This window comes from Carassius auratus, chromosome 10 (genome assembly GCF_003368295.1).
Source record: "Carassius auratus strain Wakin chromosome 10, ASM336829v1, whole genome shotgun sequence".
NCBI classification, from domain to species: domain Eukaryota; kingdom Metazoa; phylum Chordata; class Actinopteri; order Cypriniformes; family Cyprinidae; genus Carassius; species Carassius auratus.
In genome coordinates, this window is record NC_039252.1 from 20,349,849 (window position 1) to 20,376,828 (window position 26,980).

General features: G+C 40.1%; 2 protein-coding genes and 1 long non-coding RNA gene across 7 annotated transcripts; 2 read left to right on the top strand and 1 right to left on the bottom strand.

Annotated features, from left to right (window-relative positions):
* The first annotated feature begins 590 nt into the window (after positions 1 to 590).
* car15 (carbonic anhydrase 15) lies at positions 591 to 4,466 on the top strand. The gene is made up of 8 exons (XM_026274340.1): positions 591 to 948; positions 1,080 to 1,106; positions 1,218 to 1,394; positions 1,503 to 1,648; positions 1,732 to 1,824; positions 1,893 to 1,959; positions 2,260 to 2,420; positions 2,840 to 4,466. The coding sequence occupies exons 1-8, from the start codon at positions 894 to 896 to the stop codon at positions 3,047 to 3,049; spliced, it is 936 nt and encodes a 311-aa protein (XP_026130125.1). The 5' UTR covers positions 591 to 893; the 3' UTR covers positions 3,050 to 4,466.
* A 3,939-nt stretch (positions 4,467 to 8,405) lies between these two features.
* setd1ba (SET domain containing 1B, histone lysine methyltransferase a) lies at positions 8,406 to 26,236 on the bottom strand. 5 transcript variants are annotated; one of them, XM_026274343.1, is made up of 19 exons: positions 25,938 to 26,236; positions 25,378 to 25,495; positions 23,093 to 23,247; positions 22,721 to 22,819; positions 22,190 to 22,460; positions 20,936 to 21,057; positions 19,114 to 20,151; positions 16,318 to 17,058; positions 15,629 to 15,808; positions 15,448 to 15,541; positions 14,988 to 15,181; positions 14,822 to 14,897; positions 14,357 to 14,734; positions 12,879 to 14,261; positions 11,700 to 11,875; positions 11,465 to 11,590; positions 11,263 to 11,382; positions 11,045 to 11,182; positions 8,406 to 10,961 (listed from the first exon to the last, which is right to left on the bottom strand). In XM_026274343.1, exons 3-19 carry the CDS (start codon positions 23,231 to 23,233, stop codon positions 10,788 to 10,790), a joined length of 5,451 nt encoding a protein of 1,816 aa, XP_026130128.1. In that variant the 5' UTR covers positions 23,234 to 23,247; positions 25,378 to 25,495; positions 25,938 to 26,236; the 3' UTR covers positions 8,406 to 10,787. The 5 variants fall into 5 exon arrangements, with proteins under 5 accessions (XP_026130128.1, XP_026130130.1, XP_026130129.1 ...); XM_026274345.1 differs by lacking the exons at positions 25,378 to 25,495; positions 25,938 to 26,236 and adding an exon at positions 23,408 to 23,549 and having other exon boundaries at positions 12,879 to 13,394; positions 14,163 to 14,261; XM_026274344.1 differs by lacking the exons at positions 25,378 to 25,495; positions 25,938 to 26,236 and adding an exon at positions 23,408 to 23,549 and having other exon boundaries at positions 12,879 to 13,394; positions 13,809 to 14,261.
* Positions 24,572 to 25,109, top strand: LOC113110258 (uncharacterized). The gene is made up of 2 exons (XR_003293112.1): positions 24,572 to 24,711; positions 24,935 to 25,109. It is a non-coding gene; the product is annotated as an uncharacterized LOC113110258 (long non-coding RNA).
* Positions 26,237 to 26,980: the final 744 nt, after the last annotated feature.

Genomic DNA, 26,980 nt, shown 5'->3' on the forward strand with positions numbered 1-26,980 from the left:
ATCCATGTGTGTTATTCAAAAGTTTGGGTGCAATTTTTTTAACATGTTTTGAAAGATGTCTGTCCTGCACACCAAGGCAGTTTAGCGTAAAAACAATAATAAAAAAAAATTACAATTTTAAAAAAGCTGTTTTCTATTTGTATAAAATGTAGTTTATTCCTGTGATGAATGTACAGCATCATTACTTCAGTATCACATGATCTTTCAGAAATCATTCTAATATGCTGATTTGATAATCAGGAATTTAATAACAATGTTAGAAACAGATGTTTAATAATATTTTTTGCAAACTGATTTTTTTTTTTCAGGATTCTTTGAAAGTATAAAAAAAACAGCATTTGAAATATATTTTTTAATAACCTTTTACTGTCACTTATCACATTTATCAATTTAATGCATCCTTGCTGATTACAGTATCAATTTCTAGTGTAAATCTGACTTGGATACTTTTTTAGAGCCTCTGTGAACTAATTTATTATTGTTAATAATCATAATAGTATTATTAAAATAATGTTACTATATATATATTAGTAAGTATTGTTGTGGTTATTATTGTTCAAATATTTGTTAGATTAATCCCCCACATTTGATTGATTATCTTTGTTAAACATTCCATTCCATTATTTTATATATATAACACAAAATGTCCCTGTTTTGCTCATTGCATATAATCAGTGTTGGTTCTCTGGCTCCTTGTTCAACAAAAGTTATTTGTGTGAGTCTGTGAACGAGCGCAGCGGCAGCGACGTGTTCAAGTCAGCACAGTCAGAGAAAAAACCTGACATCCTACCTCCATTCAAGAAGATCACTACTTAAACCCCCGTTTGCTTGGCATTTAGTGTTTTTTGTGGCGTAGGACCAGCGGGAACATTTCCATTCATTTTCAGGGCACGATGTTGCTTCTGATGCTGATGTTGTCCGTGGTGTCATTGGCACACAGTGATGATGGTGAGTGACGAATGATTCATTGATGCAAAACCTTTCATTTGAAGGAATTGAGTTCAGTGGCTTTGACTGAAATAAGTGATTTGATGAACTTTGATAAATCTTTTTTTTTTTTTTTTATGTTTTCCCTCAAGACTTCTGTTATAATGAGGAGCACTGTGGTGAGTTCTGGTTCTGTAGCTTGTTCTTGTTGGAATTAATTCATTCAGAAACAAATTTTTGCAAAGCTACTATTGTCATGTCGTAAAACAATAATGAACTGTTCTTGGTAGATCCATATGCATGGGGAGAAAACTACCCCTCTTGCCATCCTCTTCTGGAGAGCCATCACTCTCCCATCAACCTGGACCATCAGCTGATGAAGAACCAATCTTTAGACTCTCTGCACCTGGAGGGTTTTAATTTGACTCATAAAGGGCAATGGTGGCTGACAAACCAGGGTCACTCTGGTAAGTGACTACTGACCTTTAGATAGGAAAGGTTTTTGGACACTTTTATTCCAAGCATCATGAAGGTGTAGCTGTATTTTATTGAAGGTAGCGTGTCTCTGTGTGTAGTTGTGCTGGAGTTGGGTGACGGTATGCAGGTGAGTGGCGGAGGGCTTCCTGGAATCTACCGCACCATCCAGCTGCATTTCCATTGGGGAAGCGTGTCTTCAAATGGTTCTGAACACACCTTGGGCCACCTGAGATTCCCTATGGAGGTTTGGGGCTTCACGTTATCCATATCTTTAAGCTGTTTATGATGTTTACAGTTTTTGTAATGTTTGTCCATGTTTGTGGGCAGATGCATATAGTCAACATCAAATCCACACATCCAAATTTGACGTCCGCGCTTGATGACCCAACTGGCCTTGCTGTGCTTGGAGTCTTCATCGATGTAAGATATTGTTTTATCTGAAGTGGTACACCACAGGTTTGTATTTTATCGTTATCACTCTTCCACAGGTGACATATTTGCACAATGAAAACTTCCAGTCCATCTCAAATGCACTTCCTTCTGTCGCCTACAAAGGTTAGTTGAGAAAGTGAACTTTGATTAATGTAATCCATTCATTTAATAAAAAAATTTAATGTTAATGTTAATCTAAATGTCTTAGGGCTTAGTTAAATAGATTAACTATGATTAATCTTGATTAATAATGTGTGTACTGGGTATATTTATACGTTTATATAAGTACACACAAATACATGTATATATTTAAGAAATATGTACATGTATACATTTTCATGTTTATATAAAATGTATATTTTACATAAATGTAAATACATATTAAATGTACAATATATACATGTATGTGTGTGTATCTTGTAGGACAAACAAAATCGATCAGACCATTTCCTTTGATGAATCTGTTACCTCAGAAAAACCTAACGCAGTATTACCGTTATCACGGCAGCCTCACAACGCCGCCCTGTTCACAGGTGGTTTTGTGGACCGTGTACGAAGTACCCACCTATATCTCATGGGCTCAGGTAAGACATCCAAATATACTCTACACAACTATGGGAAATCGAGGCTTTAGATAACCGTAAAACAATTTTATGCATTTCATAATACAATGCAATTTCAGTGTTGCTGCAAGGGGGCGCCATAGTGATATTAACATAAACATTCTTCTTTTATGGTTATGGCGACGCAGCAGTTTAAAGGGAATCTTGCCAAATTACAATTTAAAATGTAAACACTCAATATGATTGCAATGAGTAACACACATTTAATAGCAGACCTTTAAGGTATGGCGGTTTGTGACAGACACAATAACGCTGCACGCATTGACACACACTTGCAACTTGCATTTGCTTAGTTGCGTAGATTGTGTTGTTGTCTATAGACCTTACACTGTTGTACAAATGTATTAAAGATTTTTGTAACATTTGTTATCTTTTGACAGTTTGAGCTGTTTGTAAAAGGGATATATTCCACGGAGGAATTAGCCGATAAACAGGTTCAACTGCAGAACAACTACAGACACATCCATCCAACCTACGGTCGGCCTGTGTACGCATCCAAAGATGCTAAGATGCTCACCAATGGAGTTCCCCCCCTTGCCATTTTTTATATTTTTTATGTTCTTTTATTTACTGGATTTTTAAACATTTAGTGTTAAACGTATTGCAGAATGGCAGTATTAAACGTCCACTTAAAATACTGTATAAGAAACTTCCCAGAAAGCATCACTGGTAGCCAGTCTAAAGACCCGTTCACAACAAAAATTATAACGTTCTCTTTATTACAAGCAGCCTACAGTAATGTGTCTGCCACTTTAAATGCAGTGGCTGTTTAAAGACGATAGATTCTGATTGGCTGCCAATAATTTAATGCAAAAAAAACCCAGAAAGTGTAACAACCATATCCTTGCTGTGTCATTATCCTTATAGCTAGTGTGTGGACAATTCTCATCGAATTTGAACGACTATTATAACCGTATAATTATTAGTTATATATAAGGCCCGTTCACACCAATGCACGTTAAAGTTCTGTTATATCACCTGTCGCTTTAAATGCACAAGGTGGATTCTAATTGGATGTCAGTCTATCTATCGTTCATCGGCCGATAAATCAATCGTTTCGGGGTTATTCCAACGATAACGTACCTCTGTGACTATCGTTCTTGTTTTGGTAGACTTCGCTATTCTCCTAACATTAAAAACTAACTTTTTCTAGTCATCATCTTTTCTCTAGTTAAATGGAATTATAATCCATTTTAATTCACCAAGGACGACTGTGTTAATTATATGTATATAGAAACAAATTATGACTGCTATCTGATGAGTGATTTTCCTTAGTGGGTATCCCCATTTACGTATTTCACACTGAACTTGATCACTCAAAGCCTTTTCCCCAGTCATACACAAAAGCCACTTTGTGGGAATGACACCTTACAGCAGAAAGATAAATTTAAGGGGAGTTTATGACCTTACAAATGTACACCTAGACGGACCAATAAAGTTATTCTGTGAAAAACACAAACTTACCTCAGGAGACAAACTATTTGATGTAGGCTATATACAATAGCTCAGCTAACAATAGTTTGACTCAAATGCAAAGTGTTCTTTTACAAATGACAAAGTGTTGAAATAAAATGACATTGTTATCGGTGTGTTTTGTCTATTTTGACTAGCTCAGTCACACACAAGTGTATTGTTTTAGTGCTCATACCCTTCACGTCCTGTTACTGACACTGGGGGCACTGCTCGCTCAACACAAAGAGCCCTTGTTTCTGTCTCTTTCTAGGGGACTAGGTTTGCTAATCTGGACAGTGAGGTCATTCCCTGCCGCTCACTGACAGAACAGTCACTATTTCAGCCTGACGTTCTGAAGGGGACCTTATCAACGACTACTTGTCTTTAAATCATTGTACTTTATCTTTACTGGTAACAACTAAGATAATGTAATATAACAAGAAATATTAGACGCTTTTACCTTGAGACCTTGCGTTTTTCTCACTTCTGTCCCCAGGACATCTTAGCATGCCTGTGTTCCCTGGGATTCTCCCGTGCAGTGTTTATCCAATTTCATTCAGCTATCATCCTGTTTAAATGTTTTTTCATATTTCTACTGTATTTTTAAACGTTCTATTTTTAAAAAATATATATGTATGTTTGCTACATTCGCAAAACTCCCATAATTTGTATGGCCATTTGTATTATAATAATTGATAATTTTGTAACGCTACATTTTAACATTTAATATAATGTTTAAAATCCTTTAGAAATCTTTTTTTTTTTGCATTTTTTTTGTTAGTCTATATCCCATTTGTGCTTTAAATATATATATTTCTAAATAAATGTATAATATTTTTGATAAAATACACATTTTAGTCATGCCCCCAGGTTTTCACTCAGTCCTGTTACCCTGACACACTTCCCCTCTAAAAAATAAAAATAAAAATCCAGGAAAATTCCAAAAGACACATTTTCAACATAATATTGCAACATCTGGATCTTCTGAAGGCAATGCAATGACTGAAAGCATGTGGTCTTATTTTCTTTTCTGTATATTTGATGATATTGTAAAGGTGGCTGGAAATAAACTATCCTGTTACCTAAATATGTAATATATGCTATTTGTTTATTTTAATACAAATCTTTGGTGGATCACTATAATTCGCTGAATATTCTGATAATATCAGCATTTACTCCATGTGGCTTGATTTTATGTATTTGCTCATTTTATCCTAAAATCTCAATCCTGTTACTTTCACTCCTGTTACTCATATCATAAAACCTATAGCTACTTGTATATAGTTACTGAGTAAAAGTAACAGGAGTGAGTAGTGTCATCAGATTTATTATAATTATTAGGCTGCATCCATATTAATCAAGATAAATTTGAAAATTTGTCTTTTTCCTCAACATTTTGGCCTTTCTATCAACACTGACACAATGTTTTTGCACAGAGAAAACATATGGTTGTTTCTGCATTGTTGTTTTCTATTACATTCCTGCAAGTATGACAGAAAATGAACTTGAAATTTCTGTCCTGTGTCAATTATGTATTAGAATGGTGTTTGAGTGTAATAAGAAAATAATATCCACAGAAAAAAACGGATATTTAAGTTTACGTTTTTTATATATATAAATTGTAATTTAATATTTGAAATTAGTTTTATAATTTAAAGCTGAAGTAGGTAACTTTTGTAAAAATGTATTTGTGAAACCTGTCATTATGTCCTGACAGTAGAATATGAGACAGATAATCCTTGAAAAAAATCAAGCTCCTCTGGCTCCTCCCAGTGGTCCTATTGCCATTTGCAGAAATTCATCCGCTCCCGGTAAGAAATAACCAATCAGAGCTGAGGTCCGTAACTTTTTTTTGTGTTCAAGATTTACAAAATGTATATAATAAGCGAGTACACCATGAATCCATTTTCCAAACCGTGTATTTAGCCTATCCTGAATCACTAGGGTGCACCTATAATAAGTGTTTATATTCGGACTATTTTAGATTGCTTCGGGGGTACCGCGGTGGAGCAACCCAGTACCTTTAGCCGCGTTTCCACCGCAGGAACTTTACCCAGGAACTAGGGACTTGGTCCGGTACTTGGTGTGTTTCCACCGCAGGAACCAGGAACTAAATAAAAGTTCCGGGTAAAAAAATGCCCCCCAGAAAGTCCCTGCTGGCGAGGTGGTACTTTTTTAAAGTTCAGGAACTTTCGGGGGCGGGACTTTGGCGCTAAACATCCTGATTGGTTGAGTTGACGCAGCATTGGTTGAGTTCAACCACCATTTATTCGGATCAACATTTTCAAAATATTACTGTTATTGTGTCATGAAATGTAATTTTAAAAGTATTTCAGGCGAGAATGTAGTTGTTTAAAACTCAAATCTGTTGTTTATTTATAAAGACAGCGCCTATTTAAAAATGTGTTTCGCCGATCTCTGAGACGGTGAGCTCCACACGATCAGCGAGAGCTCAGTCCTCATGTATCCGCCGAGATGCAGCCTCAAATCGGCTAGACCTTCTGATATGTGCCGCTGGCTCTGATGTGTCTTTAGTGGTTAAACATAACATATAATTCAGCTGCGGGGTAAATCTAACAGGTTTTCTTTGGTCTGTATTCAATTTATCTATATGTTAAAATGAAAATAAAAAAGGCAAGTCTATATAATATTTCGTTTCATTGTAATGGCTGTATATAACGTTACACATATCCCTGAACTAAGTACATTTCTGCAGCTGTTATTATGTTTAAATGAAAACGAAAGGAGGCAGTGGTATTTTATATCCTATTTCGTTTTATTGTAAATGTACTGAGGGGAAAATTGCAGTAGCCAAAGCGATCTGAGTTCACGCAGCATTGGTTGAGTTCAACCACCATTTATTTGGATCATTTGCAAATATTACTGTTATTGTGTCATGAAATGTAATTTTAAAAGTATTTCAGGCGAGAATGTAGTTGTTTAAAACGCAAATCTATGGTTTATTTATAAAGACCGTGCCTATTTAAAAAATGTGTTTCGCCGATCTCTGCGATGGTGAGCTCCACTCGATCAGCGAGAGCTCAGTCCTCATGTATCCGCCGAGATGCAGCCTCAAATCGGCTAGACCTTCTGATATGTGCCGCTGGCTCTGATGTGTCTTTAGTGGTTAAACATAACATATAATTCAGCTGCGGGGTAAATCTAACAGGTTTTCTTTGGTCTGTATTCAATGTATCTATATGTTAAAATGGAAATAAAAAAGGCAAATTTATATAATATTTCGTTTCATTGTAATGGCTGCATATACACATATCCCTGAACTAAGTACATTTCTGCAGCTGTTATTATGCTTAAATGAAAACCAAAGGAGGCAGTGGTATTTTATATCCCATTTCGTTTTATTGTAAATAGGAAAATTGCAGTAGCCAAGACGAGCTGACTGAAGTTATCAAGTACGCTGTTGTTTATAGATTTTCCGGACTTGCGTCGTCGCGGACATCACACTCCCAAGTCGAATGCACAAAGTCTGAACTAACTACCGAGGATGCACGTCCAAAATCAGCGTACTTTAAAAAAAACAAAAACAAATCAGCAGTACTTTGTATTGAGAAACGCGCGCAGACCTACGTCACCAGTCTATTTGCCTAATCTACCCGGTACTTTACACCGCGGTGGAAACGCAGAAAGCAACAGGTCTGGGGGGAAAAAAGTTCCTGGGAAAAAAAGTTCCTGGGAAAAATGTTCCGGGTAATTTCGGTGGAAACGCGGCATTTGTGATTCTTCATAGACATAAACAGAGAGAAGTAGTTCCGGCTACGATGTCCTTCCGCAAGACGCAAGCAGTTCTGTTTATTAACCTCTAGAGCAGGGATCCTCAAATCTGGACCTCGAGATCCACCTTCCTGCCGAGTTTGGCTCTAACCTTAATCAAACACACCTGAGCATGCTAATCAATGTCTTTGGGATCATTAGAAAATCACAGGCAGGTGGCTTTGATCAGGGTTGGAGCCGAACTCTGCAGTGCATTGGACCTCCAGGGCAAGATTTGAGGAAGGGGGCTCTAGAGTGTCAAAAGTTACCGACTGCAGCTTTAATATATATATATATATATATATATATATATATATAAGAAATAGTAATAAATATACAAAAAAATTAAGGAATCAATTTGTTTTTGTGGAACTGATGACAGAATTATTATAATTTTTGCAAATAGAAACTAAATAAATTACAACTAATAGCTGAATCTTACAAATTATATCTGAAAGTCTTTACTAACAGTAAAGAGTAAACATATAAATAGAACTATGAGTAATGTAAGCCAGTATGTAGGGCAGATGGAGAGACCCCAGTGTGGTTTAGACTTCCTACTGACAAAAATATGTGAAGTTATTAATCGTAATTAAAACTCACATTTGGAATTCTGCTCATGCTGACTCTGTACACAGGAACTCATCTGGAGAAAACATTCAGATCAATAAACTTTACATAAAAGTGAGACACGATTAAAAGATTAGTTCCAAGACAAGGCAGTTGAAAAAAAATCCTTTATTTTTCCATGATCTTTTTTTCATACATTTGTGGTATAATAAATAGACGGTCTAAAGGTCAATTTCGCCAATCTCCCTTGCCATTTTTGAATGATAATGCTTTTCCCCCACACTGCAAACAGATTTTCATAGAATTTACAACCGAAAATAAAAAATAAAGCTTGACACAAGCTGAAAATACTGCCAGCAGCTCTCTGTACTCACTGTCAGACAGACCTTCCTGAGCTGTGACGCTGTAGCAAATCCTCAGGAACAAAAATATATATATATTTATATTTATATATTCACAGTTAAAGTATTTACACATAAGAATCCAAAGGAAAATGGGCAGGAAAAAAAAAGACGTTTCTACAAGAAACAATCTTTCAAAAGGAAGTACAAATCTGTTTTATGTACAAGATGCATCATTTTCTTTAAATTAGCCATTCAACCCTCTTTTTCATATAATGATCCCTGAAAAATATTCATTTTAAATACTCCATTTGTCGCTCATAAAAGCAGAATGATGCATTATCGCTCCCCATTGTGATTTTAAAAAAGTCTCATTCCTCAATACAAACCATTATTATCCTGTACAATATAAACATATTTAAAAATAAAAACAACAAAAAGCTGGGAGACCTTACCCTGTGAGTGAACTAATGTAAAGGACACGTTTCATAGCTTGGTCTTGTGAGTGCCATTTGTCTTGATGGGGGTTGGAAGCCTCTAGTGCATTTATTAACATAACCAAATCACAAAAGAAAAGCAAGTGACCACGCTGCCTTGCAGATCAGAAAGTCTTCTGCTCTCAAAGGGAAATTTGGCTGAATGAGGCTGTAATAGCTTTTCAAACTTTCTGATGATTAAATACTGAGCAAAATGCAGAAGGACCTCAAAAGGGTCACCCAAAGTACCAGTGAACGTAGGTCATTCGTACAAAAACACACACATAGGAGACGAATGGAAGAGGGTTCGCCTTTGGAGTTTTGACACATTAAAGTTCAAATTTGGCACTGCATTCGACTTGAACTTGATTTTCTGGGTCCACTGCTGACGTTTTCAGGTTGACATACCTAATACTCCAGGGTCTGATATCCTAAACATTCGTGCATCTACTTAGATTAGATTTATTAGTGGAATTGGTGCCTAGCCAACCTTTTTGATAAGCTTCAGTGCTGTGCACCAGTTACCGCACTCACAGAGAACTCCTAATACTATGAAAACCCATGCTGAAACCAGTGCAGGTGGATTTCGATTCTTAAAGTGAACCGGTGGAGAAAATCCGGGACATACGTTTGCAGAATAGCAGCAACATATTGGTGAGATTTGCTCCGTAATAGAAAATTCAGCACTAGTGACTGAATATGCACGAAGCCAATTGGACCTCTGCATGTTCATCTGCTGAAATAGTGAGCTGACATGCCAAACACAGAGTTAATACTAAGCTGTACAGCTTTAAAGTGGAATCTGACTGAAAACAAGCAGCTCTCTGCCTTTACACCTTCTAAAAGCTAGAGGGCAGCAAACACACTCAAATCCAAAGATCACAGAGATGTTGTAAAAATGGCTTGAATAAATGAAAGAATAAAGTGTAGTGTATTGTTAGTTTTGCTTTTGATCCTTTAAAAAAGGTCCAATCCGTAGGTGCCAGATGCAGCGCTGGCTGAAATATCCTAGGAGCGTTTCGCTTTGTGTAAATTTGCCTGAGCTGTGGATCTTTTCTACTGATTTGTTTTGTGGCCGGCGCAGGTGTGCTTTTGTTGAATGTTCTGCAAATTGAAGACAACTGACCCAATTCCCCCAACAATGGTTAGTGTCACGATGAATGCTAAACCTTGTGGGCTTGTTACAGTGAAGTCCGACAAAAAACTGAACTTCATACAAGTTGGGCTGGAAGGACAAAGACAAAAAAACCTGACCAAAGCTTTTTTTTTTTTTACTTTTGTGCGTGTGGGACAGATGTGAGCAGCTTAAAGTGTTTCGAGTCCGAGTTCAGGGACGGGGAGGTCTCTCCATAACTAAACCGCAGAGGAAAAGGGGACTAACGAGGAGCCGGAGCTCCACGGCAAGGACAAACTGTGCCAAATGGGCAGACCGCAAAGTGAGTGCCCAAACATTTAGGGGACAAACTAAGTCCAGTTCCATAGAGGTCTATGGAAGAGTGGTAGAAAACTCATTTTTTATGCTTGAAAGAGCACCTGTAATTCGTAAACAATCATGAAAAAGTACAATAATCAAGTCCCAGACACTTAGCTGCACGATATATCCAGTGGATGTGTTGTATTTCACCCACTATTTCCTCTGTAGATCCAGAAGACGGGGTGTCTGGGCTTGTTGTTGGGCAGTGCATGTTTTTAAGAAAGTTTTCACCTATCCACTGGGGTTAATTTAAGGTTCCCCTGCAGTTCTCTGCGCCACAGAGGCACGGTATCTTTTCGTCCTCGATGGGGAACTTGTAGTCGTAGGTGATCTCCTCGTTAACATTTATTGGCTGCCGGGAGTAGATGACGATCTTTTTCTGCGACTCCACAGTGATGACCTTGGCATAACAGTTTGGCTGCAAAACACAAGCAGACATCATCAGTATGGTTTTCAACTTCAAAATGATCTTTTGTAAAGACAACGTATAAGCAAACTAACATTGCAACTGTGATTGATAAAGCGGGCGAAGTTGCCACATTTGGTTGCGTCTATAATGGTATCATGATCCACACGGAACATGTAGCTACTGCCGATGCCTTCTTCCTCGTAGCGCTTCTCTCGCATGTCTGCGATAACCTGCAGATGGAGACGAGACAGTTAGAAACAGACTGGCCAACCAGCAAGGATGCTGAAAGCTTGGCTGGCATCACGCTCACCTGTCGGATATTTTGGCCGACATATTCGATAACCATCTCATCGGCAGCAATAGGTTCCATGGCGAACAATCCCCAGTCATGAATGTGACTTCTACAGAACCGGATCTTCTTTTTACGGAACTGTGGAGAATTTTTGACTTGTTAGATATTTTGATTGGTGATGTTGAGCAAGATGTAAATAGCTGGGTTTCGTTTGTCCTACCTTGAGCTGGTTGAATTTGAGGAGGTCACTGTCACAGCTGAAGGACGACAGCAGCCGGCGCTGTTCAGAACGCCGCTCTGAACCTGCCCTAGTGGACACTTGGGGCTGTGCTGGAATACTCTTCCCCTGTGAGAAATCACACACAAACATTGTGGATACTTCATTAAGCTGAATTGCTCAAGGCCCTGATGTTGATTGTTAGTGAACTCTAGTATATTTCAGCACTGCGGCCCACCTGAGTGTCCACATCAGGCTCCTCAGACTGCAGGCGTGAGCTATTCAGGTACTTCATTTTGTCTATCTTGTCGATTTTGTAATAGCCCTCGCTGCGGGCACAGCCGGTGACATGGTCGCGTATACCGTCCTCTTTCCGCTTCTTCTTCAGTCCTGATGTGCTGCCCATGTTGGTAGGTTCAGAGGAGTCAAGGAGTCTTTCTTTACATGAACAGATATATCTCCACATAACAGGTATGCAAATACTAGCAATTGATTTTATTGGATGTAATTATTTTGTTACAACAATACTGTCAACAAGTAAGATAATTCCAAAAATGTGAATACTGGGGTTCTATTTGAGATCTCACATCAACCAATGAACAGCAATTCAATTGCACTATTCCATTTTTACCCACTAGGGCCCACTTCCTCAAATCATGCCCTGGACGTCCAGTGCACTGCAGAGTTTAGCTCCAACCCTAATCAAAGTCACCTGCCTGGGATTTTCTAATAATCACAAGACATTGATTGGCATTGATTAGCATGTCCAGGTTTGTTTGATTAGGGTTAGAGCTAAACTCTGCAGGAAAGTGGATCTCGAGGTCCAGATTTGAAGATCATTGCACGAGGGTATAATTTCTAAATTGCAAAAGGAACTAAATGACTTCACCCAGCACTCCCCCAAATCTTTTTTTTCCCCTGCCACTAGGGAAGCATATGCTACCCACAGCCACTTTAAAAGGATTTTACACTTAAAGTCCACATTACCGTATTTTCCGGACTATAAGTCACACTTTTTTTCATAGTTTGGCTGGTCCTGCTACTTATAGTCAGGTGCGACTTATTTATCAAAATTAATTTGACATGAACTGAGAGAAATTAACCAAGAGAAAACATTACCGTCTCCAGCCGCGACAGGGCGCTCTATGCTGCTCAGTGCTCCTGTAGTCTACACTGAAGACATAGAGCGCCCTCTCGCGGCTGTAGACGGTAATGTTTCTCTTGGCTCTTTTTCTAAATAAATTCGATTTACAGTCCAGTGTGACTTATATATGTTTTTGTCCTCGTCATGACATATTTATGGACTGATGCGACTTATACTTAGGTGCGACTTATAGTCCGAAAAATACGGTAATAAAAGACAATGGATTTTTATTAATGCTAATTCGCACATTTACATTTTAGCAGCAAAGGATATGAGGATGGTGGACCCAGAGGGTGTCGTTGAGCCAGTCGTTGCCATTGTCCTGCTGCAGCATCTTGTCGTAAGTTATTTTCAGGTAGCGGATGTCCTCCTCATCAATGCCATCATTCCAGATGTCATACAAGATGGTCATCTCCTCAAAATCTGAGCGGGGTAGGAAGCTGGGGCGGTGCGGTGATGTCACAGGAGAATGCATGGACAACAACAACTCTTGCCAGCCCCGCCTCTGTCTGCGCGTCTTCTGAACAGGTTCCTCGACGTAAGACAACCTGTCTTCCGCCTCAGGTATGACCGTCTGGGTTTGGTTTTCATCTTCCTCCAATGCTGTGGAGTCACCATCTTCTCTTTTGAAGGTCTCTGAAGGGTGGTCTGGGTACAGATCTTTTACTGGTAGATCTGGAGGGCAAGAGGCCACCATTGGATCTGGAGGCTCTTCAGAATCTGGAGGGGTCGCCACAGGTATCGTTTTAGACTTGGGGCGTCCTGGTTTCCTCTTGCTTGAAGTAGTATCTAAGGGCACAGGAACATCTATCATTGGAACAGGAAGGTCTTTTGGAGCAGCAGGAAAGGAATTCTCAACAGAAGTAGGAGAGGAGCCTTGGGGAGGCAGAGGTGGCTCCTGAAGTGAAGCAGCAGGAAGGGGAGGACCAGGGAGTGGGGAAGAAACGGCATTGTTAGGCAGTAGGATGGCCTGGGGAGAGGCGCTGAGTAGAGGCTCTTTAAAGAGAGACTTCTCCTCCAAGCTCTCAGACGAGGCCTTCCTGTGAATGGGAAGGCCTGCAGATAAAGCAGCAGAGTCAGGGAAAGCTGGGGTGAAAGTAAAATCTCTACCCGGAGTCCGAGGGATACCAGCGCTGAGGACAGGGGATTGAGCGGGGTAAGAGAAAGGGCTGCCGAGAATATGCGGCGAGCTCAAGCTGTTACCTGTTAGTGGCGTGTCGCTACCTGGTGTGACTGGAACCGTATCAGTGCTCTGAGACTTGCCCAAACCCCGGGGTCTGTCCATAAGATCTCTCCCGGGTGTGCGTGGGATGTCTTCTTCCGTAGGCAACCGCCCACGGACAGGCATATCCGGCAAAGCTTCAGGAAGCGGCAGAAGGGATCGAGCTTCAAGAGCATGATTGGGGGGAAGTGGAAGGTGCATTGAGGGCGTAGGGAGAGAACAAGGGATTGCAGCCTCTGATTCTAGGGGAACCGGGCCTTCACGACCAGGGGTACGGGGAAAGTCCTCTGCAGGTCTCTTTGGTTGGGTGTCCTGATCACTGTCTGGAAACGAACCTGTTGGGGTGGGTGGCCGCAAGCTACCAACATCCTCCAGGGTGGCTTCAGCTGTGGGCACTGGAATACTGACAGCCAAATCAACGTCTGGTTCATCAGCTGAAAAAAGACGACAACCAATCAGGATCTGTCTTTAACACAGAATACTCATCTGCTACAGGAACATCAAGTTAAACAAGAATCAAGGCTCTGACCTGGCAATCCTTTGGGAGATGGAAGCCACACATCTTCAACTCCAGACTTGATTGAGCTCACCACAGTATGTTTGTGATCGATCTCTGCCTCATCTAATGCTTCCAGCCTGCCCAACTCATTTGGTTCCTCTTCTGGTGGTGGTCCTGTGGGGGTACTAGGAGCTTTTACATCAACATCCTCCTCTTCAGAAGACGAGGATGAGGAAGATGAGGATGTCGATGAGGTTTGTGCATCGTCTTCATCTTCATCCTCAATTGCCACTGCCTGCTCTTCTTCTTCTTCTTCTTCCTCCCCTGAACTCGATTCGTAGTCAGATGAGCTCTCGCTCCCAGAAGAATCAGAATCAGATTTGGAAGAGGAAGATGAGCTAGAAGATTCTGAGAAAAAAAAAATTTTGAAATCACTACTTCAGGTCAAATACAGTGACCACAAGGGCACAATATTAATCAAACTTTTGCCATTACCGTCATCTGATGAGTCCGATGATTCACTCTCACTGGAGTCTGATTTGCTCTTCTTTTCCTCATCTTCCTCCATTTCCTAAAAAGGCATGTTTTTGTTAGGCCCAAATAAGTGTTCTATATAGAGCCTGATAACTACACTTGATAAGTATTGTGGATCGGTTCTCACCGTGCCAGAGGTCAACCTCTCAGAGACATCCTCCACTGGCTCCTCTTCATGGTCTGAAAGCGATGACTCCTCTTTGCCAGAGGTTTCCTCCTCCTCACCTTCGCTGTCCAGCTCTAGAGGTCTGGCTGGTCTTCGCTTGGCAGAAGAACCACTTACATCTGCTCTGGAACCGTCCATGCGAAGATCTGTTCTTTCTGACTCAGAGAAAGAACCTTACCAAGTTAGTTTACAAAAATGGCATAAAATCATGTAAAGCATTTACATTACATTTACGCATTTAGCAGACGCTTTTATCTATCCAAAGCAACTTACAGTGCATTCAAGTTACACATTTTTTTTTAATTAGTATGTGGTAAAAAAAAACATTGTCACTTTAAAACCAACAGTGGGAATAGGTTTTTCAAGATTTAGTTTAAAGATCAGAAATATGATTAACTGGGCAAGTATGTCAATCACACACCTTCATCTTCCAGCTCATCATCAACAGGTGTGGATGGACGTAACCTCTTATTGTCATTGGTAGATGTTGGCTCAGGCGGCTGTTTCCTCTTAACCTGCAAACAAACGAGTAGAAATTGATAATGAGCAACTGTAACAGTACAACAGCAAACTAACAAAAACACAGCATGGTAGTTTGGTACCTTGAAGGATGGTAATCGGATGGCACCGAGCAGGCCTATGCCGAGTCCCATTCCCTCGAAGCCCAGACCCTCAACCTTGGTCCAGTTTTCCAGTAAGCTAGAGGATATAGTCTCTTTGGGTTTGGCCCGTTCTTTTTCCTCATCTTTGATCTCACCTGTCTTCACAGGTGTGAGCGCAGCCTGCAGGTGCAGAAACATGACAGCAGATAATTCTGTTAGTATAATTACATGACGTCAAATTTGAAAATGTAATAAACTTACATTTCATTTAGAGCAAGAGTACAGAAGTTAAGGATATTTTTAACTGTTGTATACTATCCCCTCCAGAGCACCAACATATTAAATATCAATTTATTTATCCATCCCAGGAAGGTTTTGGGAAATGTATGAACATTATTATATTAACTTATTATATTATAAAACATATTGACATGTCCAAAATTGTCAATTTCATTTTGCATGTCTGTGCAGTTCAGCAACCTTTAGGATGAATGTATGAGTGTTGAACAAGAAGTCATTTAAAGGGAACAATATTTATGGAAGTTACTTAACTTGACGGTGATTTTGTATCTGGCACAACTAAATAGCTTGAAAACCAAATTGGCTGCAGGTGTTATTATTCATTTCCAGAAGTATTTACATACTGAGCAACAGGGATCATGCGACATTTAAAACAGGTCAGGGTTTACCTTAGCCGAACGCTCCTGTTTGTCCCACCACTCATCAAATGCCCTGAAGGCCACCACCTCCACCATCTTTCGGTTGAGATCTCTTTTCATGATGGCCTTCAGCTCCTTGACGATAACCATAAGAACTCCATCCACAGTGGCTTTGTGTGGGTCTTCCTTTTGGAGCTCATAGCCTGGAGGGGGAACAGCAGGGTTGAACTTGGGCATGTTGGGTAGGGGCCAGGGTTGCCCATGACCTACAGTGCCTGCAGGTGCACCAACCATAGACAGAGGCGGATACGGGCCACCATACTGCATGGCTGCGGCGGCAGCGGCACCAGCACTTGCAGCAGCCCCGCTGATGAAGTGAGGGTAAGGGTACGACCGCTGGCTCTGTGCCATGCGGCTTAACATCTGAGTTTGCATCTGGAAGGACATGTGAACACTGCCCCACTGTGATAAGGAGCTCATCAGGTCCATCTGCATAATGGGCATCATGCCATGGGGATAAGGGTGCAATGGGTGTAGCATCGGATGGGGGCCAGCCAGGTGCGTAACAGTTGTAAGATGATGTGGCGGTAGTGGGAAGCCAGCCTGTGGATGGGGCAGTGGGGGGAACCCTGGGGGGGGCATGGGAATGGTCTGCATCGGAGACATCGCAGAGTTGACCACAATGTTTTTGGCACAGTCCCCGCTAGTGATCGGTGTGCCAGGCATCTCATCATCAGAAATCTCCATGTCTTCACCTGACGACTGATGGCCCTGCGGTTATAAAACATATACATAAAAATATCTACTGCATTAGAGCACTACTTATAATTTACAAAGCTAAGCCGGTGAACACTATCTATTGGCCTATATTGCCTTTGGTTTAACAACTCCTGTGCAACTACGAAAATATCAATTTTGTATTTATTTTTCTCTTTTTTAACTTGATCTAGACATAGAATTTTAATGAAGTTCTATTGCTTTAGTGAGCATAATGATGGGCCAGATTCACAAACATCTTAAGAAATAAATTAATGAATCTGGCTGAAAATTATATGGCAATATTGACGCCATCCTTAACTATGCTGGAGCTGATGGAACTTGCTGCTTTGGCAAGGGGCAGGGCAGTACTGAAACACAGTCTAAGCTGTTTGCCAATCACAACGCACTGGGACAGATAACCAATCACAACACATTTCATTTTTCGGAAGGCGGGCCTTCATCAAACCTGGAACTAATCGAGCTGTTTATGCAAGGCTGTGGTACACCCCCAAAACAAAATAAAGACTTTGTAAAAGAGCATAATAGCACCCCTTTAAAGATCTTAAAACTAGTGTGCAAAACTCACAAGTGCATGTGGGGCCCCTTTTCAATAGGATTGGGATCATAAATCAGTTAATCTAGAAAAGTATTATCATACCTCTGTTCAACAAACTGCATGACTTGTTTACAGCACAAATGATACGAGACTAATTTTGCACCAGAATTATATTTTTAGTGTTAAAGTCTATTTAAATCACTAACCCAAAGCAATAGTAATGATATTGTCTTGAAACAATCATTGTAAATGGCTTGAATGTAGGAATCCAAATGACACCGCACTTGTTGAACGATAGTTTTAGAGATTCAGTAAGAACAGCACTATCCTGATGGTCCAGCTTTCAAGAAGGAAGTGAAGCACAAAAGTGAGCTAACGGCTGTTCATTGTTTCTCAAGTTGAACTGCGTGTAAGAGGAAATGAAAGTGTGTTGCACTTAGGCGGCATTCACAGTAGGATCATATTTCATGGGTTTGCCTTACAGAGCTAGGGGCTGTAATGCAAACAAGTATATTTACAAGAGGAAGCCTCATTAGGCACTGAACATTTATGTCCTTACTGCAGATGCCCAATATTCACACATTTTTCTATGGAAAGCCTATTTGGTACAGATTAACATGTAGGACTTAAACTGTGCCAGGCTAAACTCTCTATTTTTCATGCTGCTGAAATGTCACCAAAGGTTTGAGTTGCAAAATCTCAAGTTAACAAGGAAATAAGCAGTAATGCCAAGAAGTCTCCTGGCTAGACCTATGGGTTTAAATAAGCACTGCACACTGAGATCTAAATTAAATATATATATATAAAAAAAAAAACTTGGTTTAAAACTCTAAAGAAAAAAATTCAAAAGCATGTTTTGCAGCCAGATTGCACTATTTCTTCTACTGCTAAAATGTGAAACAAAAGGGAAAGTAAAGAGCCTCTTTAAAGGAAGATGAGTGTGGTTTCTTCTGGGTCCTCAAACCCTCCATACAGCAACTCTTAATATCATTTTTTAACACCACATCAGAAGCCTTTGAGTAGTTTAGATACATTACAAACTACCAGTAATAGCAAATAGCAGCAAACTCCACTAAACCGATTTAGAGGGCAATATCTTAAAACACTTAGAGCATATAACATTTTGCTACAAAAAAAGGCAAAAATATGTGATTTAATCAGTTTCAAAAACTGAAAAAAAATTACAAATAAGTCCATTCCATTTCAACAAACTGAATCAATACTCCAAAAAGGGAATATTTCAGAAGAACTGTTTGTGCAGCTGCAAACTGAACTAAACTGAATCAACACTGAACTAAATCGAACTGAATAATGACACTGTTGTCTGTTATTTAGAGGTGATTTCAAACTAAAATGGTATATAAATAACTCTGCAACCTTTATACTATTACTTTCTTTTTTTTAATACTTTAAAGTGTCTTTCAAACAACCTGTATTATTTAAAGCACTATATAAATACATTTGATTTGACATTAAAGTTCAGCAAAGAGTGATCATATCGCAGGTCTTACCGTGTCCATTTTGTCAACAGGCGTCCGTGGTTCTCCTGCACCGTTTTTACTGTGCATGTTGGAGGGCGACATGGACCTAGAGTTTGTCAACAGGGAAGCAGTACCACGAATAGGTTCATCATCGTCTGAATCAGGAAGCGGCGTTGGGCTGATGTCCTCCAGGCCTGTGCTTGCAGGCCGCGAGGGCCGCTGGGGTGGAATAGGGGAGAGCTGAGAGGACGAGGAGGAGATCGGACTGCCATCCATGCGAACCTCGGCGTCTGAGTCTCCGCGCTCGTTCAGGAAGGGCTTCAGAAGCATTTCTATGCGCGAGTCCAAGCTGTTGCGCTCTGAGTCCTGGGTCGGGGTGCCGAGTGACGGGCAGGGCTCCGGCGTGGAGGGGGGAGGTGTGGCTGGTCGGGCTTCTGGAGCAGGGGGTGGCGGCTCAGGGGTTGGTGGTGTTGCTGGCCTTTCTCTGGCGGGCATGAAGTCGGTGCTGGGGGGTGGCGGGGCTTGAGGTGGTTTCCTATAATCCACTTCCCGCTGAACAGGCTGGTGGAAAGAGGGTTCTGTGTACACTGGGGGCATTGGGGGCTGATAAGGAGAGAAAGCATTCTTGAAATTTCCACTGGCTGGTGGCGGCGGGGTGTGCGCAAAAGCAGGCGACGGTGGCTCGGGGGGCTGATGTTGCTTAAAACTGGGTGGTTGCTCTGCATTGCCACGATGTGCCCCTCCTCCTGTACCGTGGACGTAGTGCCTCTCTGGTCTTCGGTTGTAGGCATCCTGGAATTTGGTTTCATGCCGTCTCGACTTGTAGCCTCCCGAGGACTCAGCACGGTTCGACTGGAACGCCGGAGTGCCCTGCCTGCTGGAATAGCTGGAGTCCTGAGAGAACGGGGTGCCTGATGGACGCGGGGTGTGTGGGGTACCCTGGGACTGTGGCGTATCCTGCTTTAGACTGGAGTAGGCCGTATCCAGGGACATGGGGGTGTTGGTGCCCCCCGGCGTGGCTGTGCCTATGACTGCAGAAGAACTGCCTTCAGACAGTCTCCGCAAGGGCTGTGGACATAAAAGCAAGACCAAGTTAAACACATATCAGAATTTCTCAAAGCAACTTTTTCATAAAAATAAAAAAAGAATATCAGTAAATGGAACTCTCTGTTTTCATGTGGCACCTTTGTCTGATAATAACAGAAATGCTCATAACTGAAGTTGTAGTAGTGTGCAGCTCTCTGCTGGTAGCAGTTATGTGCATTTCAGTCAGTGTTGATCTGTTAAACTGAATTAGAAATGAAGAGGTTTCTGCTAGAGAGGGAGAGCATTTATACAGTGTTCTGGTGTAAAATACCTTTTGTATTAAAATTATTTGTTAACTAATAGGTTAAAATTAAAACGGATTTATTTGTCATGGAAAAAATTATAAAAAGCTCAAAACTCCAGCATTTTATACAGTGTGCTGGGGTAAAATACTTTTTGTACTTGAAGTGCTAAATAAAAGATTCAAACATTTTAAATGCATTTAATTATTATTATTCAATATCTAAATACTGCACATTACAACATTATTAAATGTACATAAGAATAATAAGCTATGATTTTAAGAAATACATAATGAGCATTTCAAGTTAAAAGAAACTATTAAATAAATAAACTTTTGTTTTTGTTCTGAATCAAATAATTGTTTTTGAACCAGTCTGAACAAACCAGCTGCCTAAAGCTACTTTGATATTGGCGTTCTTCATGCAGCTGTAAATAAAAAAAATAACTTTTTGTTTTGTAGTACAATCTTTCAATAATTAATGGCACAAGTAATAGCATAGATTGGTTTGGTTTTGGTTTTTACCAGCAGGGCTTCAGCCAAGCTGCGTGGAGAAACTTCACAGGCCTCTTCACCACCAACTGGAAGAGTGAGCGGAGTATAACTTCCATTGATCAGACGCTGGAAGTACCTTTGGCGATTTTCACCTGAACAGACAGATAAGAAAGCACATGAAATACAATGTGGGCTACATCTAAAGGACACACACATTAGATCTATAAGTTGCATTAAAATCTAAGAAAAAATTAAGAAAGAAAGAAAAAGTATGCAATTGCAATTTGCATGCATTATATTATCCAATAAATTGTACATTTTATTGTTGCATTTTCTGTTTTTGTTGTTGTCATAAAAACATAACAGAAAAAATAATTTCATTGTCAATCTTCATAGAAATGTGCTTTTGCCAAATACTATTTCATTTTGTTACGTTTTCAGTTTCAGTACATATTAAGCTTTTGTTGTTGACACAAAAACATGACATAAAAAAATCACTTCAGTGTAAATTCTATTGGCTAGTAATCTAACTTGAAAAGAAAATTACTAAAAACAAGTCTGTAAAATGTTATATAATTTGTATGTTAAAAATATTAAAACATAAATGCAGTAACGTTATACATAAATGCAGTATACATATATGCGCAACCATTTATATACATAGACATCATCTATATATACACATCAAGTAAGAAAATGACAGTATAATGCATGAAATGCATGCACTTTCTATTCATGTCAATGACGATAACAGATGAAACGGTACTGTCTCTTTAAGAGAGGGGAGACCCAATACAGCTGTCATCCTGCTTTCAGGATCTCACTTTTACAAGGTTAAAGAAGATCAGTGTGCATGTCCTTCAGTTAACAGTCCAAACGAAAGGTTTAACATTAATAACATTTTCATTTGCATAACAATAATGTTTTAGTCTGGTTAACCTATATTTTCTAAAACACACAGTTTTCTTTAAAACACGTATATACATGTTTTACTACGGTTAAACAGTTGTTATGTTGCTTCAAACTATAACTTAATATCTAATTAACAGTTACAGCTACGTAAACCGTCAAAGCAAACACATCGGTTAATCCCTCAACCGCTGACTCGCAGTTTAGTGGTTACCAAGCAACCAACGTAAATTTTCGCACGTGACTTCATGTCACAAGCAATCTATTCAAATATACAACACAAGCGGTATTTTTGGTGTAAGTTACTTCAGACAGATAAGATTCCTCCGATAATATCAAAGCCGTAAATGTCCAGTTTAATGTTTTAACACTTACCTTTAGGGTCCAGCTCTACGTGGATGATGTTGCCCATGACAGACGTGTTGTGCAAGTTCTGCACGGCATCCTTCGCCGCCTTGACGGTTCCGAATACAACTTTAGCAATTCCGAGATGTTTTTTGTTCTTCGGATTGTACAAAATCTCCACCTGCTCAATGTCGCCGAACTTCTTGCACATGTCGCTGAGGAATCCCTCTCTGACGTTGTCGTTGAGTCTGGCGAACGTGACCTCCTTCGGCGGCACGCGACCGATGTAACACTCATCGATCTGAGAAAAAGAACGTTCGTTATCTTACGTCATAGACTTGTTTGAATGAAAGCACGTGTCTTTTAGTATTCTATCTGAAAACAGAACGTTAAATGTTTCTTGTTTCTGAACTCAAACGCAAGCAACACATCAGATTTATAAAGTGTTCCGTGCACGACAAACATTCCGCAGTTGGACACTTAAAAAACAACAACAACAACAACACAAGACAAATGCACACAATGTGTCGTGTCAGGGGGGTGTGTGACTGACTGAACTACCTTAAATTTAGGAACCGGGAGATCAGTCTCCTTGTACTTAGTCCACATTCGACCGATTCTCGGATCTCGAACGCTATCCACGGGTGACATCCCGGGGTTCTGCAAACAAAACCAAAACAAACACATATAAACACTTTACGTAAGGAAGCGCATCAAATCCGGCATGTCACTGTCAACAGAATGAATGCGGGATAACCAGAGCTCGTCTCTCGCTAGTTTAGTTTTAAAACAAGTGGACAGTCGTGAAAGTTTGGCAACGGGGAAACTCTTTGGTGTGCTGTGTCAGGTGTTAACAACGCAACTGATGTTATATCCATTCAGCGCCACGATACACGGCTCGATGGATCCGTTGTAACGGCTCGGTTCGCTCACCGGAAGACTGAAGGTCTGTCCATCGTAGCGATACAGTTTGTGCGATCCCTTTTTCAACGCTGGGTCAATAATCAACTTGTAACTTCTCCAGTGATGACTTCGTTTCTCTCCCGAGCTGCAGATAGGATGGCTGTTCTCCATTCCGTTCGCCAAACCTAACGACGAGATGACAAAAACAGACAGAAATGTATCATAATCCTGACATGGCAAAGGTTGATATTTGCACACAAACAGTACGTTGTAGAAAATGGGGGGGGTTTGAAGCGATACCCGAAACAGACATTACAGAGGAAGAAAAAAAAACAGAAAGCTTACTTGAACTCTGTCTTCTACCGTGATCTTCATTTAGCTTATTTCTTTCTCCGGGTCTGGACATGTTGTGCCCGATCGAGTAGTTTAATATAAAACGGCTAGATCTTCAACGTTTCGCCGATCACATTACATGATTTTAAAGATACTGCCTCCTTTTTGCGAGCCAACACATATTGTGTGCCTCTAGTCTGGGGTTTCTGTCTCTCCCACAATACAGCACTATCCCAACCTCGCGGCACATTCGACACGCGCTTTCGATTTATTGTTTTAAATTCTTAGGGTAAAGCTGTAGTTTTGTGCGGCTGTCAAAAACACATAAAGTAGGAGTTATGTGCGATAAATGAATATGAAGTGGAAATATATTGCATTGCTAGCAGGAAAGCGAACGTTTTGAACGCGTTGAATCTGCGCGTTAGATTTACATGGACGTTAAATACAAGATGGACATTGAGGAGCAACGCTGGGGAAGGTTGTTAAAACTGAATTGGGACACGCGCTGGAAGCCCAAATGATTTGGTTTAGAAACGAACTGCGTTTTTTGCTTTTGTTTTTCATTTTAACATTAATAAATATGTCTTAAGCCTTGCATTCAGAATGTGCCTGTAAAATGAACTTTCATGAGGGTTCACCCTATATAAACGAAAATAATAACAATAATAATAGTGTTTAAACATCTAATGTTAGTTTTTGTCTTGTACTGATACTAGTTGTGATACATGTCTCAATCCATTCCACCATTCCCAACATTGTTTGATATTCTGCGGTGCTTGGGCAATTGGCTGGTTAACAGAAGCTCGCTCTCTAGCCAATCAGATTGAAGCACCGAGGTAGATTCAGCTATTAGAAGCACAGCCTTCAGTTCTTCCTACAGAGAGCAGAGAGAAGGCTGAATGCAGGCGCAGCCATTTTCTCCAACATTGGGACTCAATGGTCAAAATGGGTTTCCTTTGTTCCTAAAGGGATCTAAATCTTGATTTCATCAGCCTTTTATGGACTATTTAATACATACAGTGTTTCTGTTTACAGGATCTGAGAAGAAGGAAGATGAAATGTTGGATGATATCCCTTTGACATTTTTAGACTTTTTTTTCTCTTTCTGGAAACCATCTTTGTCCCAGCAAACTAGGTCATGGCACACCCATAAAACAGCATTTTATTATTTAGTAAAATGCTACTGAATAAACATCTTGAATTTGATTATAGTATTACTAACTAGACTGAAAAAAAGAGAGAAAGAAAAAAACACATGAAAATTACCAACTGCTTTTAAGGCCCTGTCTTGTTCAGGGCAAAGCATTAATCAATAAGTAAGTTTATCTTTATTGTCTTTGCTTATTTAGCTGCAGAATAAATGTTTTATTGCTAATTAAACTGAGGCATTTTATGTAAACTGAGTTTTTATTTAATTTTAGTGCTCCCTAAGTGTCATTAGTTTTGAGTAAAGCTTTGTCTTAAGAACATTCAGTTGCATGCTGTTCTCTCTCTCTTTTTTTAAATGTCCATTTAAATTGATTGCTTCTCACATTTCAGCAAACAGGCAGGCCATAGAGAAAAAGGACGATTGGCCTTTTGCAAAAATGCTGAATCACAGGTATGATTGATAGGGTTTGTGGTTGTTTTAATGCTCATCCTGGTTGCGCCTCACTTTTTTAAAAAACACAGTAGTACTGGCATCAAAACATATTTTTAAAAGTAAAATGATGTTTAAAAGAAATGTGTGGAATTGACTTTTCTTCTATGACTTTTATATTGGGAATGGTGTATTCCTGATTTTACAATGAAGTGGAAATCCCTTTTTTTCGATTGGTATTTAAGTAAGTGAACACTCACTGTATATCTGACCTTGCGCCAAGGGCACACTTTAATTTCATAACACTATTAGTCTCATAACAACGTACAGCACACGCTAGATGTAATGTATAAATATGACTCTAAACAAACAGAATTATCAAAACACTAACACAAATATTTACCTTAACATTTTGTTGAAATAATTCTATCAGGCCTAAACGATGAAGAAACAGGGACGTTTTCATTCCCATCTTCGGATCCTTTAACACTGGCTTTAAAGAGGGGGTTGGGTTGCAACGCCTAAAAGGAAGAAAAAAACGACAATAACCATGTTTCAGCCGTCGTTTTTCGACATAATTCATCATTAAACACCCCAATCTGCGCAGTCTCCAACGAGTGGAGCTGCTGGAAATCTTGAGGCACTTTTAGATATTGCAATATGCAAACAATCCCTCTCTTTCTCTTCCTGAAGACAGAATGACAAGAGAAATCCACTCGCTCTTCATCATTCAGAAGACAGAGAGAAAAAAATCTTTCCGAAGGTAATGGTTTATACGACCTAATTTGAGAAAAATGATTTGGGACTATTCTGTCCGTTTGTTTTAACATGTAACATTAAAATCATATTTATCTTTCAAGTTTATTTTAATAATACAAGTATTGTTTTTCCTGTGGGGATTTATTATAATTGTCAGGAGGAAAAAAAAGCAGATAAAGGTGTAAAAATCATTATTATAGACACCTCTCATTGCTGAACCATGTCCAAAGCGACCTCAGAAATAGCCTGATGTTTAATGGCTTCTCTGCTGCTCTCGTGTTCAACATGGCGTCTTCACAAGGACATCATTGTGGAGAAGAAAGGCTGCCGCCCGCGCCATGGATGGGCGAGGCTGTCGGTCGCTCTTTCAACCGATTCTGCCTTTGTACGTGGCAATCATTGCAAACACAAACTGACAAGATGTGTTCAGAGGGGCTTGCCGTATGAAAAGCGAGGATATTGCACAAAACTCGCAGTAATATCTCTCGTGCGTAAAACGCGCCCTCGACGCTGCTGCGCAAAGCGCTGAAAACCCTGTGGCACAAAAACTCAGCAGTAATCTGAATGTTTGGATGCATGCCACGGGTCCGGGATATGACTGCACCCACCTAACCATTTAAGGTCGGAGAAAGACTCTCAAACACTGTGTGGCATTTCAATCAGCAAGTATAAAGGGAATATCCAGTCCTCTATGCTCTCTCTCGTCCCCCTTTCAAGAACATTCGGTGCAGTTCATTCGCCAGCCATTCAGAGGAACACTTGACGTGATGCATGCAGGATTGCGCACTACTTGTTTCTCAGGTCTTCTGCTGAATATACCACACTGTTGCAACACATACCGGTATGTGGTATGCAGATTTTGCACAATTTATGGCTATGTAATTTTGTATATCTACCTTATTCCACACCTCTATAAATGTGTAGAGAACGGACTTTATAACCCATGCATCTCATCATTGGAATTTGGTCATTGGCTTTTGTTCTTTCTTTCTCTCTATCCCCTTTCTTTTCTGTGCGTTTGGGGCGACGCCAGTTCCAATTTATCAAGCAGAATGGTGTTGCGCAAGGGAACGCACCATCTGTCTTTCGCTTTTTTAGGATTCACGCTTGTTATTGCATGCACACCAATACGATTTTGTCTCTCTGCCATAGTCAAAAGTAGGACTGATGTCCGAATATTCCTGAAAAAGGGACTGAAGACGTGGTGACCACATCGTTTCCTGACGCCCAAGGCTGTAGTGGGTTAC